General features: G+C 41.0%; 1 protein-coding gene across 7 annotated transcripts in view; it reads left to right on the plus strand.

Annotated features, from left to right (window-relative positions):
• SPATA13 (spermatogenesis associated 13) overlaps positions 1-20,019 on the plus strand; it is a 146,114-nt gene that overhangs the window by 122,080 nt on the left and 4,015 nt on the right. For 6 of the 7 annotated variants that reach the window (XM_077173861.1, XM_077173865.1, XM_077173864.1 and 3 more), the window contains 8 exons: positions 6,250-6,386; positions 6,957-7,136; positions 8,216-8,401; positions 10,496-10,675; positions 11,312-11,544; positions 13,935-14,064; positions 14,597-14,969; positions 18,751-18,825. In XM_077173861.1, the coding sequence (XP_077029976.1) occupies positions 6,250-6,386; positions 6,957-7,136; positions 8,216-8,401; positions 10,496-10,675; positions 11,312-11,544; positions 13,935-14,064; positions 14,597-14,969; positions 18,751-18,825 (1,494 nt within the window). Of the gene's footprint in view, positions 1-3,709; positions 3,910-6,249; positions 6,387-6,956; positions 7,137-8,215; positions 8,402-10,495; positions 10,676-11,311; positions 11,545-13,934; positions 14,065-14,596; positions 14,970-18,750; positions 18,826-20,019 lie in introns of those variants that run through there. The other variant, XM_077173868.1, reaches the window with a different exon arrangement.

Raw genomic sequence — 20,019 nt, forward strand, 5'->3', positions numbered from 1 at the left:
TATTGTCACACAGCAGGAATTATTTTTTCTATTTTTAGTTTTCCTTTCCAGTTGATGTTTGGAAATGACATGAAATAGTATTAGTTACCTGGACATCTGCCTGAGAGCAGTATCTCTCCAGGTATTTAGATTTTGAATAACTGTTCTCCTAAACTTAAGCATCGGGATGACAAATACACAAACTAAGATTGCTGCCACTTTTCAGGACAATGAAGCCAAAGCAACCTTGATTATGTTAGATATGACTTTTATGAGACCTTACAATAAACATAGAAGTGGAGTAGGAAAAGTCTCTGAAATCAAAACTCTGAAGGCAAGTGTGGAATATCATGGACTTCACAGTTTGAAAGCAGTTGCAAAAAATCTGTTTGGTAGCTCCAGAAGAAAATGCTAAAGTGACTAGTGTCACAAATTCTGATCTCTTTTCTTTTTTCTCTTAAATCACAAGGCACTTCCTTGTCTTTGAACATGTGAGAGTTTTTTGTTTGCTCATGCACAGTGAAATTTGATAGCACAAAAGCCCTTTATTATAGAAAGTAATTCTAAACTCAAGCACTGAAAACCAGTGGTATCTTATTTTAGTTACTTGCTAAAGCCTAATACATTACTTGCTTTCTTCTTATAGCAATGGTAGATAAAAGTGGAGATGTAAATTTTAGAAAAATAGATGTTACAAGACAGTAAATCATCATCTGTAGGAAAGAGAGTACGAATCAGACAACACACAGGAGACTGCCCTTGAGACTTACATTGCTACTCTTATGCTTGAAGGGTTACAGGTTTTAAATTACATTAAACAGGTTGTCTATTTGTCACTACAGAGTAATTTTTATAAGTATCTGAAAAACTAACCCCCTTTTTTTTTGCATATTTTTGGGTGGGACTAGAATTTGGCCTGTGTGGAGCACAGCTTGGGAATGACTCAGGAGAATGGTTGGTTTTCTTAAAGAGAGAGCTGATGAGTGGAATCAGATGTTCAGTGTCTGCACGAATGATGTGGGAAGGGAGGTATAAAATGAAATGGTAATTCTTGCTGGTGTGCTGAATTATTGACAGTAGTAAAAGTGAGACATGAGGCACTGCTCTGGCTTCAGGTGTTGGTAAGGCCAAGGTAACGTATGTGGAGGAGGAAAAGAGCCTGATGTGCTTACAGAAGGATGGACTTTGAGCTGGATATTGCCATTCAGGAAAAGATCTTGCAATCTTAACAGACATTTACAGAGTCAGTGCAGTGCATAGTAACAGTCAAAACAGTAAATAAAAGGGCAGGAGTTTGTAGGAAATGAATAGAGAACAAAACAGAAGGCCCAATTGTGCCACTGGTGTGTGTGGGGGCCATCTCCCCTTCTTTTCCATCCCAAAAGGCATTTTTTACAGGGGACCATATAGAGAAAAGCAGAAGGACAAGAAAATCGACTCAGTGTGTGTCTCTGGGAGGAGTGATTAATGTGGCTTGGGCTCTGGAACATGGAAAAAAGGACAATAGGAGAAAAAAAGTCTGTTTGGCGCAGGAAAAATGAACAGATAATAGTTATTGTTTTCAATAATTTAAAAACTAAAGGGCACCAAATGAAATCACCAGAGGGCAAGCTCAAAATAAAAGATAGTTTTCGCAGTCTGTAAAATTAAACTATAAAAGTAATTGCTACACATTGTATTTCACATCCCAACAGTTAAAAAAATCAGAAAGTGGTTTGAAAAATCCAGTTCATTAAACACAAAGATATAATTTCTGCCCCAGGAGGGATCTGACTGATCTGGAAGATAACTGGAATTTAGAAAAGTACATCAGAAAAATGCCATCACACGCCTCATCTATTTTTATGTTCCTCCTAGCTGCTACAGAGAAGTGGTTGGGGGTCACCTGTGGTCTGGCTCAGGATGGAGGGTTCAATGATACCAGGGTGTTTCTAGAACTGAATTTTCTTGAAGTGGATAAACTAGCTTTTAGTATTTTAGTAAGTGCTACCCACAGCCTTTTCAGAGTGCCCTGCACAGTGGCTAAGCCAGCTCAGCATGCATTTGGACAAGGTCACTGTGGTCTGCCACTACAAAGGACAGCCTGTGCCTCCTCCTGTCCCTGGCTGATCTACAAGGAAATAAAGCCACCACCACCTCACCCCAAATGAGCACTTTTGTGGTGGTTCAGTTTGCCAGATGTGCCCATGCAGAGGAGGGAGGGCAGGCCCCCCTCCATCCGAGCAGCATCCCACGGTGGCATTAGGTTAATCATTGGGCAAAAGCACACAGCCTGTTCCTTTCTGCAAAAATCAGACCAAAAGAGTTTTGAGTTGTTTTTCAGAGGTTGTTTTTTTAAAGTGTCTTGTAAAAGAGCTGTGTGGGGTTTGATCTGGTTTTCCTTTGTCAGTTGAACTGTTTTTCCCCGATGGGAAGGGGTTTGACATGGCAAAGATCTTGTGATCTGGCTGATTAAAAGTGTGAAATTTTCACTTGCAAGTCCTGGGATCATCAGCACTTCAGTGTCACCACTGTCAGTTTTGTTTGCCAGCTTGCTTTTTTTTAATGGTTTATGCCAAGAAAAATGCTGTGTGTGAAGATCTTATGTAGTAGCTTGTTTTTATTGGGCTATCCAACTAGAGTCCTTGCAGCAAGAAATAATAGGGAAGTTTGAGAGATTCAGAAGATGATTTCTGTCAGTCTCCTGTGGAGTGCAGCACAAATAGTATTTTTGCAGAAAGACAGCATTAATATTTCAGGGTGATGTTTGGCCTTTCCTTCTATGTCTGAGGCAGCATTGGGGAAAACCATGTGATTTTAGTGGGTGTTGAGAAGTTGTTGTATGCAGAAATGCCTCCAGGGTTTTCTGAACACATCCCTGGAGGAGGCAATCCGCAGTTACAGGACAGGCTCAGCTGAGCAACAGTTTTCAGCTAAAGAAGAAGCCAATAAGTTTTTGGGCTTTCCAAACTGTAGGCGTAGCACTGTGTACAGACATAGGTTGCAGCAGGCTTTACACTCTCTGGACGGGAACAGCTCCTGCCTTTGCTTCCAGTGCATGGCCTGATCCAGCTTCAGTGAGGGAGGACACAGATGTGGGGTGAATGCTGGCCCATGGTGAATGAATAAGGCTGTGCTCTGGCTGGGTCAGACCCAGAGAAAGATGGATGGTTTGAGTTCTTTTCTGCTTCATTCCCTATTTCATAGAGCAGCTGAATTAAGTTTGTAGTTTCAGTGAGAAAATGTCTCCCTCCTCTCTGTTTTCCTGGGAGCAGTCTGCTGCAGCCTTAACACTTGTGTTGCTTGTGCCCTAAAAAATGATAGAGCATTTGCCTGTGAAGCAAGAGAAATTGTGTAAAAAATACCTTAATTGTTTACTTCTTCTGGAATTTTAACTGGTATAGTATGACAAAGATAGACCGATACTCTGAACAGTGTTGTAATACAAGGAACTCCCAATTCCTATCCAAATAGTCTCTCCCTCTGGATTGCAGTCATTTGAATATAGATTGAAATCGTGTTTCGCTGCTTTAATGAAAAACAAATGCACTCCCTGGCTCGCTGTGTTCGGATGTTCAGGCTCTGTGGGAGCGGTCTGGGCGGCTGCAGGCGCAGCGCGGCCAGGGTCAGGCAGCCGGGTTTTTGTTTCTTTTCTGGAGCTTCCTCCCTAAGGGCACCCCATGATGTCAGAGAGCCGGGAGCTCGCGGCAGCCAGGCTGAGCGGCTGAGTGCGCTGCTGGCAGTTCCCAGCCGGGCTCGGCCTCGGAGGCACTGCCGGGAGCTGAAGGCAGCTGACAGCCTGTTCCTCTGAGCTGTGCGCAGCTCAGAGCCTCTTGTGATCCTTCAGCAGCCCTGGAGGACTGAGCAGCATCACCTGTTAGAGGTCTGACGGCAGCATGGTAGCCAGGGGGGCAATGGCACGATTTTGGAGTCTGGAGAGCCTTCAGATGGGTACGTGTGAGTAGAACATGCTCGCTCTTGCATTTTTCATGGTGTTTTTTGATCTAACTGGTAAACAGTGGCAGTCGGGGGGCCTGATTCTGATGACACTTACTCTGTGTCATCCATGGGAACTGCAGTACTGGTGAAAAGCTGCTAGAAGATCAGTGTCAATTCCAGGCTGTCTTAAGTTTTTTGCATCCCATTGGTGCAACTGGGAAAGCACACCCATCCCTCTGTATTTCTGTCTGTATACAATAGAGGAAAAGATGCAAAATTCAAGATTTCACTTGATTCTACCCAACAAAGTCAATGTAAGCTTGTTGATTTGGTACAGAGGAACAGACAGCTTTCTGTCCCAAAATTGTAGTTCTTTTTTGTCTGGAGTCAAATGAATTAGGTTATTTTGATGTGCCATTATTCCTGGAACAACCCCACGGGCAGTATGGATAGTGCAGTGGAAATGTAGAAAGGATCACTGGGATAAATTTTTTGGATGTTGCTTTATAAGATAAAAATTGATTTAATGAAATATTTATTTGCAGATCTTTTAATAAAGCATTTTCGGTAAATTTTGCAAGATGTGTTTTAAAAGTTCATCAGTGCTCAGATTAATGAGTTTGTAGGGGAGAAAAAGTCTTGATTTTTCTAAATAGGGGCTCTGCATCCTTCTTGCTTAAGCAGATGATACTGTTAATGTGAATGTCTATTTAAAATGTTAGGGAGTAGAACAGAATAGCCATGTTCTGTTGTATCACGACTATGCCATATTTTCCCATTTTTATGGAAAAAAAAATTGCAAGTTTTTAATTGAATCTGTGTGGTGATCTGCTTTGATCTCTCTGGCAAATCAATGCTCAGATGAGTGAAGATGCTGGTGATGGTATGTGTGCCCTGAGGAGGGGGTTGCAATATTTCTCCCGATAAGGATGTAGCAGATGGCAGCAGGTTGCCTAGTGGTAGTAGGTGCATGGAGTAAAGCCAGGAGTTGTCTCCTTGCAGCTCTTACCCATCCAGAGCTCAGCAGACAGGCAGTGCCCAGGTCTGAAGCAGAGTAGAGAAGAGGCAGTGTCAGGATCCTGCTGCTTAGCCTTGCTGCTTGTTGGAATTGGCAGGTTCAATAATTCTGCTTAAATGTCCCTTCCCAGGCACTCAGAAGTAAGAGCTGCTCTGTTGACTGTGTGGCAACCTACCTGAGAGATGCTAACCTTTAGCAAAGAAGTTCAGGGCTAGCAACCTAATCTGAATTTGACTTTTTGAGCATTATATGATCTTCAGACTCTAGTTCACAGCTTGGCCTTGCCATAAGAATAAATCTTTAGGAATAAATTAACAAGGACCAGACAGTGCACTCAAGTATGGGGCCACTGGTCATGAATGCTTCTTGATCCTGGGTGCTTTGAACATTACAGGCAGCTTTCAGAGGCAAACCCACTTGGACAGGGTCCAGCACTGAGCAGTGTGGGTGTCAGTCCGTCAATCAGTCAGTCAGTCAGTCAGACTTGTTCCTGAGGTCAGCCCCCAGTTCTCTTTCTCTGCCAGGGGTGATCACCAAAGGAATCTGTCACCAGTGGTGTACCCCAAAGGGGTTTTATAGTTTTATACAGTAACAGTGTTTCTTATGTGGCTGTGTAATAAAATGAGACCCATTTTAGTCCTGACCTCTCTTTCCATACAAAGCTGCCTCCTTGGTCAGAAAATGCACAATTGTTAAACCAAGAAACTGTTGTGATTTGGAAAAATTGGAACAGGTTTTTTGTAGGGCCATTCCACCGTGCCCAGTCTGGGCTCCACGTCCCCTTGAGCCTTGCTGCTGGCAGAGCCTCCCCGGTTTGTGGGAGAGGTGGCAGCAGCCAGCACAGAGCTGGGGCTGCACACAGGCTGCCCACCCCTCCCATGGGTGGGTGGGCACAGAACCATTGGGTCCTTGTGTCCCTGCAGGGGATGTGATGGTGTGAGGGCACCCAGCCTGAGGGTGACAGTGTCCCCTCTGACTGCTGGGGACTGGTAGGGCTCTCACATCTGCTGCCTGGGAAATGGCATCGGGGCTTTCCTTCTGATAGTGGCCATTTAAGGTTTCCTCTGAGAACAAATAAGTAAGGAATTGTTGTAGTTCTGGGTTTTTTGTGTACAAAAGTTTTATCAGCTGCTAAATGTGAAATTCTAAAAATGAGTAAAACTTATTTGATGATGAAAAGGTGGTTTTCCTGAGAGCTCTGCTACCCTCCACTCCTGCTGTTACTGTTTTATTCGTGACAACAAAGGCAATTTCTCAGCAATTCCTCTTGCATTGTTGTCTTTCTTTGAATCATAAAAATGATGAAGCAAACAGCTGTTGCACTTTTGTTTTAGTTGCTGCAGATGCTGGAACTGAGTCTTCAGCCTTAGTGGATGACAATGGCAGTGAGGAAGATTACAGCTATGAGGAGCTCTGCCAAGCTGCTCCCAGGTACCTGCAGCCCGGAGGGGAACAGCTAGCAATTAATGAGGTAATGTCCTGGGCTTTGCATTGCTGGAATGATGACACAGGGAGGGCAGGGACAGGGGTGGGGGGTGTGGAGGGATGTTTTCCATAGTCTGAGATTTCATAGTCATAAAAAATTCAATGGCAGTAGCTAGTTTTTTGGGAAGGACTTCTGTTTGCTCAGTGGTAAATACCTTTTTGTGGGTAAAACTTTGTTTTGTACGCTCTTTTACTAGCATTGTTATGATTATTGCGGTTTTTCAGTAAATTGTGATTTCTTCTATAACTTCTCCTAGTGTTTCCAGGAAGGGAGTGGGGGAAAGGAGACAGTTTGAGTGGGTTTGATTTTCCCTCTGGGTTTTAAACCATCACAGACTGTAACTGTTACCCTATATAATCCTGCTTTGGAGCAGGATTCTAATTGTTTTCACTAATGAGAATATGCATAGATTTCTGAAAATCTGAAATTTTAGTTTTATCCTGTAACAGGAGTAATAGTAGGCAATCTAGTGACCTATATTGATATCTTTGTAGTTTATAAACACTATAGAGTTTATCTTTCATCCTTTGCAATCTCATTTTCTTCCTATCTTAGCTGATAAGTGATGGCACCGTCGTCTATGCAGAGGCTCTCTGGGACCATGTCACTATGGATGATCAAGAGCTGGGCTTCAAAGCTGGAGATGTCATTAGAGTTCTAGAAGCTTCCAACAAAGACTGGTGGTGGGGAAGAAATGAGGACAAGGAGGCCTGGTTTCCAGCTAGCTTTGTCAGGGTGAGCAACTCTTTTGCTTCTTGCTTTTGCACCATTGCAAGATTCCTAGCAGAGTGCAACAGTTGTCATGGCATTACATTTCATACCTGATCCTCATCATGTTTATAGCTGAACCTCAGTGGCATAACTCCTAAGGAGTTCACAAGGAAAAAGGCAGTAGAGAATCACACCCTAAGATCCCTTAGCTTCCCTGACAACTTTTACCCTGTCTTCTTCATTTGGACCCTTTGTAACCAAAGGAGTTTCTCAAACAGAGATTACAAGAGCAGAAAGCTCAACCAAAAAGTCATCAGTGTGTACAGAAAGGACACAACAGTTCTCATAAGGGCAGGGGAGAGCTATGCTGCAGGGATTTCTTGGTAAAATAGGGTTTAATTTATTATCAAGGGCTTAATTTATTATCAAGGACATTGTGTAGAAATCTGGTTCACAGTCTGAACTCCACAGTCAGAACTCACCCAGATTAATACCAGTGTAACTCTCAGATGGTAAAAAATTGAAATATATTTTAGAAAATAATTTGAACTGCCTTTTGAGAACCTGTAGTGAAACTTGGACTGCACTGCATGAAGTACTACATACACGGAGTGCAGCAGGTGGTTGCTCCCTTTCCCTTTCCTAGATCTCTAGGCAACCTGGGCAATCAGACAGAAGTCAGAAAAGGAGGTCCTGCTGTCTACACCATACAGATGGGGCACAGGGAAACTATTTGAAAGTGGTTGAGTGTCTGTTTTTGTAATTTTTACCCCGTGCTAACTTGGCCAAACACATTAACTATTGGGTATGGGTAAGGGTCAGAAATAAGCTTAACTCTGAAAACAACATGGACAGCATGATGGTCTCTCTCAAATACTGTGAGTAGAAGTCATGTATTTAACCAGACAGAAATCCCAACCCTTTATTTGAACATGCAGTGAGTACAATGAGATAAATCCTGTTGTGAAGCCCCCTCTATAAGATAAGAATGAGAACATGTCTGTATCCACTCTTCTCTTAGGTATAAGAAGTTTATAACAGTTTTACCACACGTTGTAAAACTTTCTGCTTCACTCTAATTGCTTTGTTTGTTCTGGCTGCAGCTGCGAGTTAATCAGGAAGAAGTGCCAGAAAACTGTAGTAATATCCAGGATGAAGAACAAGATTCAGATATTAGCAAGCATCGCCAGAAAATAGCTGAAAACAGGGATCAGATGAGAACCAACGTTATACAGGAAATTATGAAAACAGAACGAGTCTATATCAAGCATCTCAAGGACATCTGTGAGGTACATGCTTTAACCTGAGGATATTCTGCTGACCAAGTGAGAACAAATCATTCCATATCAGTTGAGAACCACAGTGGTTTCTTATTTCAAAATACTCCCAATTGCGATTCTGACGCTGTCAGTCCAATTCTTCATTTCCTCTTACGACTTTGCTTTCTGATGACTGCCATGAGCCATTGCTTCCTTTCTTTTAAAAAAACTTTCATTTTTGACAGCAAAAGAGTGCCTCTCTGACTGCTATTTCTATAATAAATGAGAGAAGGAAGTCCAGTTTATTTAGAGCTTTTTGCCACTGTATAGAGAACTTTGGGTAACTGTAGTAAAATAATTTGCAGTTCAGTGACAAAACTTCTTGGAAGTAACTTGGAAAGAGTATTTGCTAAATGGTTGATCTCCCTGTTTTCTCAATTGAGGAGATTTTTACTGGATGCCTAGGAGTTATGAAGAAATCTAAGTGTGTTTTAGATCTCCCTTGCTTGTTTGAACCATGAAATGGGGGTGGTTTTCTGCTTTTTTTCTCAGTATTTGTTGGAGGCTCACACTTGGGCAAGAAACTTCTTAATACTTTTCACTGAAGTTTGCCTCTTCTGATATGAGTTATGATGCACTTGACCTGTATTTGACTTGTCTTTGAGGTTTGCATCTGGAATGGTGCAAAGCAACCTACAAAAATGTTCTTTGTAGCCTTAGTTTGCTAGGTCTGTCCTTGTATTTGTCATGCTGTCATCCTTTAGTCCACCACTTACCATTAGATTATTTAATTCACAGCAAAGTAGACAAGGCAGGAGTAGGTTTTTATTTGTTCTTTTTTTTTCTTTTTTCTTTTTTTCATTTTTAGATCAGGCCTTTTTCTTTAAGAGAGAAAAAAGGGAGAGAAAGGACAAAAATTGGTTACCAGCTGGCTAATTTTAAAACATTAAATGTAAATTTTGTTATTTATATTCATTATTTACTGAAGCTAGTAATATTGATTGTGTGCATGAAAGACCAGGGAAGAATTTGTACACTCTGCTATGCTGCTGCCATGGCTAGCTGAGTTCTAGGACATGACTCTCATATTTTACTGACCTGTTAAGACTTAGGCACATATTAATTAATTAATTTTCTCTAATACGTATATCCTACACCTGGTTTTTAATATCTGGCAAGCCTCTGAATTTAGTACAAGAGAGCAAGCACACATTTTCCAAGAAGAGAAGCAATGGGCCACGCTTAACATGTGGGGTAGAGATAGTCTGCTGTCCTCAGAGTGAATCTGTAGGATAGTGCACGTAGCACATAAGGCTGAAAATACACTCAAGTAAGACTAAGCCAGAAAAGCTACACAGATAGTAACCCAAATTTGCAAGCTCAGCCCTTGTATGAATTACTCAAGCTGGTTGTAGCCAGGATCATGAAGCTAAAGTATACCCATAAAACATGTCTTACATTCAAGAAGTGTCTGCAGTCCACATTACTGGAGCCACACAGGAATTAGCTTTCCCTGTTGGTGCAATAGGAAATGCGGTAGCTGGCTTGCAGCGTAGCCACTGCACAGCTCTCAGAGCAGATGGCTGTGGAGGAGACAGGAATATTCCTAACAGTGCCAGCAACAGTCAGTGTTACTTCCTGGTAAACCTCACCAGAGCAACTGCAAGGCTATTTCAGCTGTCTGCTCCCAAAGCTGTTTGCGGGAGGCCTGCCTGCCAGCAGCCAAATGGAGGAGCCTGGCAGATAGCCCCTATCCCATCAGTTAACCTTTGCACTCCCTGAGCCCTGGTGCTGTAACTGCTGTGAGACTGTGAGCACAGCAGCTCTTCCTGGGGATTCAGTCCCTGCAGTGCATTCTCAACAGGGAGATGCAGGTGGGCTTTACACCTGGGAGGTTCCCTGGTTCGCTTGGGGTACCCTGAGACAGGGGCTGGATGCCAGGAATCCACATGTGAACATCTCAGATGCAAATGTGAACTTCTACTTCTGTGTGTGTGTGTGTGTGTCTAGAAAATCACTTCCTTGCCTGGAGACCATGGGGGTCTTGGCAGCTCAAATGATTTTGTTCAGGGTAGGACCTGTCTCACATCCTTGGACTAAGGAGTGTTTTGTATTTCATTTCAGGGTTACATTCGGCAGTGTCGCAAACATACAGGAATGTTCACCACAGCTCAGCTAAGCACCATTTTTGGAAATATTGAAGATATTTACAAGTTCCAAAGGAAGTTTCTGAAGGATCTTGAGAAACAGTACAACAAAGAAGAACCTCATCTAAGTGAAATAGGGTCATGTTTTCTTCAACATGTAGGTTGAAAAAGTTGATTTTATTTATGAAATTACCAAAATATGATAATAAAAAAGCCAAGTTACCATATTAGGAGGGGATTTTACTAACAAGCGCTTCTTAAATAATAAATTGGCAGCATTTTAGAAGGTAAACTAACTTGGAATTAATTATACATTTGTTTTAGATTTCTCCTCATCTTTAGCATGTTATTTTGTAAACAGTTTTAAGTTTCTTTGTTGAAACTCTAATGATCACAGATGTGCTGGATTGTTTGCAGTGATCTCATATTCAGCAAGCAGAAACTTCATACAGACATTAAGAAAGGTAGGTAATGGGGAGATAGGCTGTGAGTTCTTGATAGAGACTTACTAAGCCTATAGCTATCTTCCCCAAAGAAAAATACTTCTTAAAGTGAGTTTGATTATCCTGACTCAAGAAGAGACCTTTATTTCTGTGTTCTGACAAAGAAGGGTACATGGTTTTGACAGCTACAACGTAGATTTCTGCATACTTTCAAGGCTGATCAGCCTGGAAGCAATATAGAAAATGGATTACCTGATCTAATTATATATATATAACAGATATTACAAAAATTGCTTTTCTCCTTTACAGACAAATACTTTAGTAAAAGTTGCACCTTTTTTTTTTTACAGCAAGAAGGCTTTGCTATTTATTCAGAGTATTGTAACAACCATCCCAGTGCCTGCATTGAACTCTCCAGACTGATGAAGCAGGGCAAATACCGCCACTTCTTCGAGGCTTGTCGCTTGCTTCAGCAGATGATTGACATTGCCATTGATGGTTTTCTTCTCACTCCTGTTCAGAAAATCTGCAAATACCCTCTGCAGCTTGCAGAATTGCTCAAATACACCACTCAGGAGCACAGGTGAGAGAATGAATATAAAAAATTCTGTAATAGTAGTAACACCTTATTACTCGGGTTTTCTGGGTGACACAACACTGAAGGTTTTGAGATCAGGAACAAAACTGCCATGGACCATGATAAACAGGGCTTCTTGGAACTATCACAGTCAGTCACCAAAACAGTATCTGAAAGTGCAGCACAGGGGACTGAGAGGATGCATGACATAATGAGGAATAAGTCAAAGAGGGAGAAGAAGATGGTGTATAAACAGGATGCAGGGAGGAATGTGTTATTCAGAGTGAAAAAAAAGGCCAGAAATCAAGGAGAAAGAAATCCGAAGAGGGGAAGACTCATAAAAGTTGTGGATGTAAGAAAAAGTGAAGAGTGCCTTAAAAAATAACCACAACCTGAATAAGTTTGGAGGTAATTTGTTTTAGAAACTTAGTAGTTATAAACATTACCTTAGTTTGCAGTAAAGTCCAGATACTAGATTTTCAGCTGGCATAAATAAAAATTGAAGTTGCAGATAGCCTTTCTGCTATACTGCTGCACAGATTCAATCTTTGACTAAAATTAAGATTTTATCTATAAGTGTCTTTTTATCTTATACAATTTCAAGAAAGTATTCCACTCTGACCCCTGTGCTCAAAGTCCAAATGAAGCCTGAGGCAACGTTTCCTTGGCCCAAGTCAGTACTTTAACCTTGAGAAAACTCCCCTTGGAGACCACTGGATTTTTGCCAGAGGGAAAATACGAGGTCTGTGAAGCACTGACATTTAGATGTGAAATGCCTCTATTCAGTTCTGTGACTACCTGGGAAGTGCTGCAATAAGAATTACTAACTAGAGTTTCTCTTTCACTGCTACTAATTATAGAAAAGTTATTCTGTGAGCTATTAAACCTGCAGATTAAGTGACAGCAAGGTCTCACCACCTTCTTCCCGCAGTACCTCTTTTCCTCTTGTGTGACACAGCACCCAGAGATGCCTTCAAGCACAGAGAGGCGCCCACTGTGCAGAGATGCTCACAAACAGGCAGATCTACACCCACATGGAGCCTTAGAAAAGCTCCAGCCAGCTGGGGGTTTGGGTAGCATTTTGTTTTCATAAAAAAATTTGAAGTTCCAATATGCACAGCCTGCTGTGAAGGCCACAAGTTGTGTAGCAAGTGTGGAATAAATACCAACAAAGAAAAAAGGAACTGAGATAAGGAAGGGCAAATGTAGCAGTATGGATATCATGTGGTCACCCTGTGGGACATCTCCCTGGCGTTAGTAGGATCCTGTTATTGTTAATCTCACTTTCTGTATTCAGTGTGGCAGAATAGAGTTCCCACAGATGTAAATAAAGAGGGGAGAGAATGCACACATTCTGAAGGGAAGCGCATCCATCAGCAGCAGCCAATGAAAACTGGAACTGAGACAGAAGCAGATAAAAAGAACAGCAAGGCTAACACCTTGGCAGGATTTATTTCTGGTTCGTGCTGTTTTCTGCCTCTGGCTCCCTTTTCTGCAAGAGGCATTCTGATAAAAGAGGAAAAGCAGCTGCTCTGCTGGGATTCCTTTAGCAAGAGATATGTCTCTTCCCTTCTCTCTCTTCTGAGAGACTCAATTTGACGAAGGTGAAGGACAGATGGATGCTATTCAGAGAAAAAAAAAAGGCTACCTGCAAACTTGGGGAAATTCATACGCATGTTGAGAGCTCAGAAAAGCAGGAGGGGAGCAGAGCATTGCAAGAAGGACAGGAGGATTGGCCTGAGTTAATTGCATTAGTCCTGAAGCAGGAAGAGGCAGGTGACCATCATGGCTTTCACACATTTGTCCTGTAGAAACACGATGCTTTCTTCATATTGTCTCCTTTAATTCCTCTCTCTGGGGCCCTTGTTCTTGGCTTCCTCTCACGCTCTGTGGGATTGATTTTGGTTTTTTTTCCTGTCCACCTAGCATTCCCCATTTGTGTTCATTGACCCAGTCATTGGGAACAAGAAGGAGAAAATACAATTGTTAAACATGATCAAAAGACTGCCCTTCCCAAAAAGTCCCACTAAAATCTTGCTAAAAGACACAGTCCTTAGGTGAAATACAGCCATCACTGAGCTCAGTGGGAGTTCTACCATTGTTTTCAGTAGAGACGGTGTTGCAGTTCATTAATCGATCACTTCTGCCTCCTTGCACCAATCTAGTAATTTGCTCCTAGACAAGCCCAGCAGTACAGCAGCACTGAATTGTACAGGCTACTGTGTGGGGTTTGGGATAGCAGGAATCAGGTTCCTCTTTTTTAAGTACCTGACTAGATGGATAAGGGGATAATGTGGGCTAATACTGCAGGCACTGTGGTTGCATCATTTCCATGGTTTGTGATTGCATCATGTCCATTGTATAAGTGATCCTTGAAATGTGCTTACATTTCCCAGTGATTATAGCAACATAAAAGCTGCATATGAGGCCATGAAGAACGTGGCATGCCTGATCAACGAGCGAAAACGGAGACTAGAAAGCATAGACAAGATTGCCCGTTGGCAAGTCTCTATTGTAGACTGGGAGGTGAGTGTCAGCCTGTGCCTTTCCTGGGCAAAGGTACTGTGTACAGTACCTCATGTCCCCTGCAGGAGTCTTTCTGCGTAGGTGCTTGTTTATGGTGTCTACTTTTCAAGTGGTCATTGCTCAGTTAAAAGTCCAGTTGCTTAATTTACAATGTTTCTGTTACTGATTAACCTTGTTTATAGTTCAGGAAGAGCAGTATGTAACATGGACACTTGCCTTTGAGATGAGGTGTCAAAATGGAGCTTTTAAAAATGTTGAATCTCATTTGGAAGTCTGGTAGTTCTGTCAGAACGGAACCTGTTTCACTGACTTAAATGTTTACCTCTGTTTATGCAGGACCACATTGATTGAATTTACCTCTATGATATTATTTACATTGTATGACATTTTCAAATCTAATAATAAAAATACAAGAAAAGTGAGTGAACTTAAGATTTGATTATATAGTGAGACTGGTTAGACACACACTGAGATCTTAAAATATTATTTACTTACTACATATCTCTATATCTCTATATACCTGTCTTCCTAGGGACCAGATGTGTTAGCCAGAAGCTCAGAACTGATCCACTCAGGAGAACTGACCAAAATATCAAAACAAGGCAAAAGCCAGCAGAGGACTTTCTTCCTTTTTGACCATCAGCTTGTGTTCTGTAAGAAGGACTTGCTGAGAAGGGACATTTTGTATTACAAGGATCGTATTGACATGGATGAGACAGAAATTGTGGACATCGAAGATGGCAGAGACAAAGATTTTAACATCAATGTCAAGAATGCTTTTAAGATAATAAACAGAACAACAGAGGAGGTTCATTTGTTCTGTGCAAAAAAACAGGAGGATAAAAAGAGATGGATGGAGGCGTGTGAAAATGAAAGGAGAAGAGTTCGAGAAGACAAGGAAATGGGTGAGTAAAACAATTTCTAAACAGTGGTTAAAACAAACTTGCTTTTGCAGTTCTTCGTTTTGTACAGATGTGCACTCTGTCTTCTTGAGCTGGTGTCCATTTCTTGCCTGACCTGATGTTTAGCTGTGTAAGTGAAGCCTATTCAGGTGTGCTTGACCTGTCACTGTGGGCCAAAGGTCCAGGGCAGATAGCGTCATCCATATGATTCTGGTGCTTGGTGGAGCAGAATGAGAGATGAGATATGACAAGATGCAAGTCACAAAAACCAATCAATAATAAAATTCCATCTAAAATCCTAGCACTTTTGTATGAATGATTGGTCAAAAATACCTGTCCATAAAGGATGCTTTTTTACAAAGCCAAGCAGCAATAATTGTAGATTTATACTGTCTGTGTGATATAGTGGCACCTCCTGTGTCCAGGAGGCCCATGCAGTTGTATGGTGTCATTAACTACAGACCCACCAATAGCACCACTGGGCAGTGAGTGGCACTGGCACATTTCTCTGGCACTGGCCAGAGAAATGAAGCCAGACCTTGAGTGAGCAGGAAAAAAGGTAGTAAATCCTAGGACCAGTTTTAGACCTGCAGCCTATGGGACACTCCAAAGACAGTGTGTCTTCTGTGTCAATGTATAGTTAGGATTGCTTTTTTGGTTTTGCGTTGTTTCATGCATCCTTTAAGATCAGTGACAAAAGCTCCAGCAAAATTTAATTGGCAAAACATATACAAAGAAAGCAGCAACAGTAATTTTAAAAAAAGAAAACTCTTTTTAGTGTTTCTAAAAAGTCATGTTAGTGCATCTGTGAATGTTGGCTGCATGAGAACTTCTCCTTTTCAGTAAAATTCTTGAGGCTAAGGCTTTGGTTTGACATCAGGTTAACACTGGAAGTGCAGTGAAGTGGATGATACAACTCAGAAATTATTAAAACTTAAACAAGATGCCAAACCTTATATTCCATGATCATGTAAAACATGTGGTCAGAATATTAGGAAGACAGGAATAACTTTTACATTACAAATGTAACCCTTTTGATCCTAGTTGCTTTCTCTTGTTTGATACTGTTGTAAGTATGACAAAAAAAAGGCCTCTTCCATATGTATTTTAGATAGTCCATAAGCAGAAGAAAATATTAAAAGTTTGCCAGTTGATTCTCAATTTAAAATCAGTTTTAACCCTTCCACATTGCACCAACTGTTGCAATTAATCCCAGTCATCTTGAATCTAGAGTAAACAATGAAGGAGCCACAGCTAAACTTCCCTCAGACTTTGGAAACTTGATCCTTCTCCAGTGCTGAATGTCACAGTGTGACATTACAGTCAGCTTTGGTGGGCACAATGCTGATGGCTTTCGTGCCTTGCTCTACGTGGAGCTTGCTCTGTCATCTTGTGCTCGTGGGGCTATGAGGCAGCTGCCTTCCCTAATTCACCTAAACAGAACTCTAAAACAATGGATATTGCAAAAGGGTGAAGGTGATCAGAGGGTAATAGAGCAATGCTGAGGATCTGATCATAATTGTCCACACAGTCCCTCTTACAACAAAGTTACAGAACAACTCCACTCCAGTATACAATGAGAACCATAATTCAGTGACATGGAAGGATGCTACTGAGTAAAACACAGCTCCTGCACTTTTGTGAGCAAGACTGAGGTAAAGAAGATAAAAACTGAACAAGTGAATGCTTCCATTTCCATCCTTTCTAAGATGAAACATTCTTGAGCTCTGCACTTCTTCCTGGGTGGTTACTTTATGGAGCACTGGAAGAGTATGTTGAGCAAGTTAGATGCTGTCTGTCAGGAAGCTCCTGAGGCTCTGCCCTGGGCAACCACAGGTCTGTCTTGGTGTTACCATTCCTCCTAAGTGACACTGCTGCAGAAATCCCCAAGCATGAGGAAACTGCAAAGGTGTAGTAGCTACAGCCCTAAACTATTTATTCTGCTGGGACCTCATGAAAATCAACATATGATATTTAGAAGAGTGACCATCCAACAGTGGTGGTGGCACTGGCAGTGAGATTTGTCATAAAAGCACTAACCCTTGTTTTGGGGCTGGGTTACAAATTCCCATGGTTGCTGAGTGCGAGAACTGCACAAGGAGGGTCCATTGTGCTTAATGCTCTTCAGGCACAGTGCAATAGAATGGGGGAAAAAAGCCCTGTTAAAAGAGAAATTGTATGTTTGATAATGGCACATGCAGTCTTCTCTGCCCATGTAACATCCAGCTTTCTGTAAAGTTGCTTTTCAAGTGTTGCAACTCACTATTCCAACATTCCTGTTTTGGGCCAGGTATGATGAACCAGAGGAAAGATAGTTGAGTTGTAATACCTAATGTCCATCTGGTCTTGTGAGCCACAGTGGCTTGGATCTTTTCTCCATTAACCAGAAGACTGTTTCTTTTCTAAAATTCTTTCTTTTTTTGGCATAATTAAACATTTCCTTCAGCCAAAACCAATGGAAAAATGCCACTGTTCTCAACCTCAGGTTTAAATTTGTCTTGTTGATTTTGTAAGCTATCTTGCTGGACTAAACATAAAGCCTCTAATCTGACCATTCAGAGAACCAATAATACTCTTTCAATTCAGAACTGCAAATGGCATTTTACTTCTATTTTCAAAGACACTTTGGTGTGAGTCATTGTCTCCCAAACCATATCTAGCTTTTCTTAGCTTTTATGAATATATGAGAGAAAAGACCACAGCCAGAAAATCCTTCTCCAAACCACTAATAGTAACCCTAAGAGAGTGGTCTGATCTCTCTTGATGAAATTGCTTTCATTTTTAAAAATCTGTTTCCTTCTTTCTATAAAGAAAAAAAAAAAAAACAAACAACCCTGCAGGATAAAATAAACTACTACTACCCAAAAATTATGGATGTTTTAAGTTAATAGGCTGATTTGTAATAACTTGTTCATAAGTTCAGGATAAAAAAGGGAGTTTTAAAAGTATAGAGAAGTGAGGAAAGATGCAAAATGGAACTGAACCAGACACTTCATTCAGCCTCTGTGCTCTTTCTGTGCATATGTGTGAAATGAGTGCAGCCTTATGCACAGCATGAAATGTGCACCCTGTTGTCACCTTGTGCAAATGTGACATTTGCATGTATCTCAACTGTGTTGTGCACAGGGGGAGGAAACTGGAGTGCCTCTACGTGGGCTCCAGACAGCACAGTCTCTGGTGCCACCTTCTAGCAGACGTCTGTCATCTCTGTACCCCAGCTCAGCCATACACCTGTCACATGATAGTAAAAAGCATAGGGCTAGCCATGTGCTTTATGTGAGTTACACAAATATGTATGAGAAACCCGAGTGAGGGATCCAGCTCCAGAATGATGCAGCCAAAACCACATCACAGCCTGCTTCAGCGTCTGCCAGATTTTGTGATACTTTCCTCTGAGTGAAGGGAAAGATACCCAAATTTGTACTAGCAGTAACTCCAATCTGTTCCCCACGTTAGCTCAGAGTGAGTGAAAAACAAAAGGATTCTGCAATTGTGATCTATTACTTGATGACTTACAGATTTCAAAAATTTTATTTTACACCCTTTTTTTAAAAAAAAAAAATCTCTTGTTATCTGGATTTATCTGTCATTATCCTAGTGGAAAACCCTCTTTAAGTTCATATAACGATATAAAACACACTTCTAAAAACTTCAGGTGTATTGCTACTAAGATTTACTAAAAATTGCTTAAGGTACAGTTTACTTATTTGTTTTAATTTAATGCAATCAAGTATTAGATGCAGTAATTATGTACTAGTGCCCTAATTTACACTTTGATGTGTAGGTATGGAAATCTCAGAAAACCAGAAGAAACAAGCCATGCAGAATGCCCGTAAGTCAAGGCAAGGAAAAATTAAAGGTGGGTGTTGAGAATTGCATTACCTTCTTACTGTGTTCCATTGATCTTTTCGTTAGGAAATAGCACAGTCTGGCTGTGGCTGAGTTCTTCAATCTTTTAAAAACATTTTTTTTTGGCTTACATGGAGTCAAATAATTGCCATCAACCTGTATTTTAATATTAAATTCCAATATCTCTCTAAACTGTCTACTAAATCAGCTCCCTGAGCTTCTTCAAACAGACAAGTCAGTATTCTGTATGTTAGAGAAGAAACTCAAGAGGTAAGGCACAGTGTTTATTTTTAAGGTGATGAATTGGATGCACAGGTTAAATTATAAATTAGTGCTACAATTCCTTCCTTTGCTTTTACTCAAAGAGCTTGTTCTTCTTTACCAATTCTGTGTCTTGTTTAAAATGTCCTAAAGTTCTTCTTGCAAGCCACATTGTTATATTATTTACAATAACAGTCAAAATGGCTTCTTCTGGCATCCCTCTAGAAGGAAGGATGGACCAGAAGCTTGTTTGCCAGGAAATGGCTTTTTTATTCATTTCTTCTCTCATAAAATAATCACAACAGAAACAAATCACAATGGATTTTGTCCTTTTCCATCTTAAAGTCAAACTCAGCTAAATCTCTAGTGTGCTGAGAGAAAAGTGGAATAAGATTTAAGCCTGAGTTTAGGAGTGAAGGAGTTGATGTTAGATTGTCTTCTGTTCACTGGGATTAATGTTCTTAAAGCATTTTCTCTTAATCAATCAATAGGTATCCCTGGAACCTGTCTGGATTTTCAGGGCAGTGGCTAAAGTTTGTAATTAGGAGATTCTGTTCAGAATCCACAAAGCTCAAAGTCTTAAGAACATTAACCCAGAAAAATATATTTCAAATGGAAGAAACAAAAGTCTTGTTGGTAGCAGTATTTTAGCCAGCCTTACTCTGAGAGTGGACTGAAGTACCAGTATCTTCTGTTTGAAGTCATTCCTTTGAAATACAAGGATTTATTTGTGCAAACAGTATAGTCCAGCTGTGTGAAACTGCTGCTTGTTTTTGGTTATTCTGTTATATTATTTTTACTGGCACTGTTGTCTTATTAAGCCAAATCAATGCATCAATTAAAAAGTCAAATATCAGAAAACGTGACCTTCAGTAGTTGTGCCATTCAAGATCGTGGCAAAATTCATCTTGTCCCCTGGCTCTGTGCTTAAATTTCCATGGCT

The sequence above is a fragment of the Agelaius phoeniceus genome, chromosome 2 (assembly GCF_051311805.1).
Source record: "Agelaius phoeniceus isolate bAgePho1 chromosome 2, bAgePho1.hap1, whole genome shotgun sequence".
NCBI lineage: Eukaryota > Metazoa > Chordata > Aves > Passeriformes > Icteridae > Agelaius > Agelaius phoeniceus.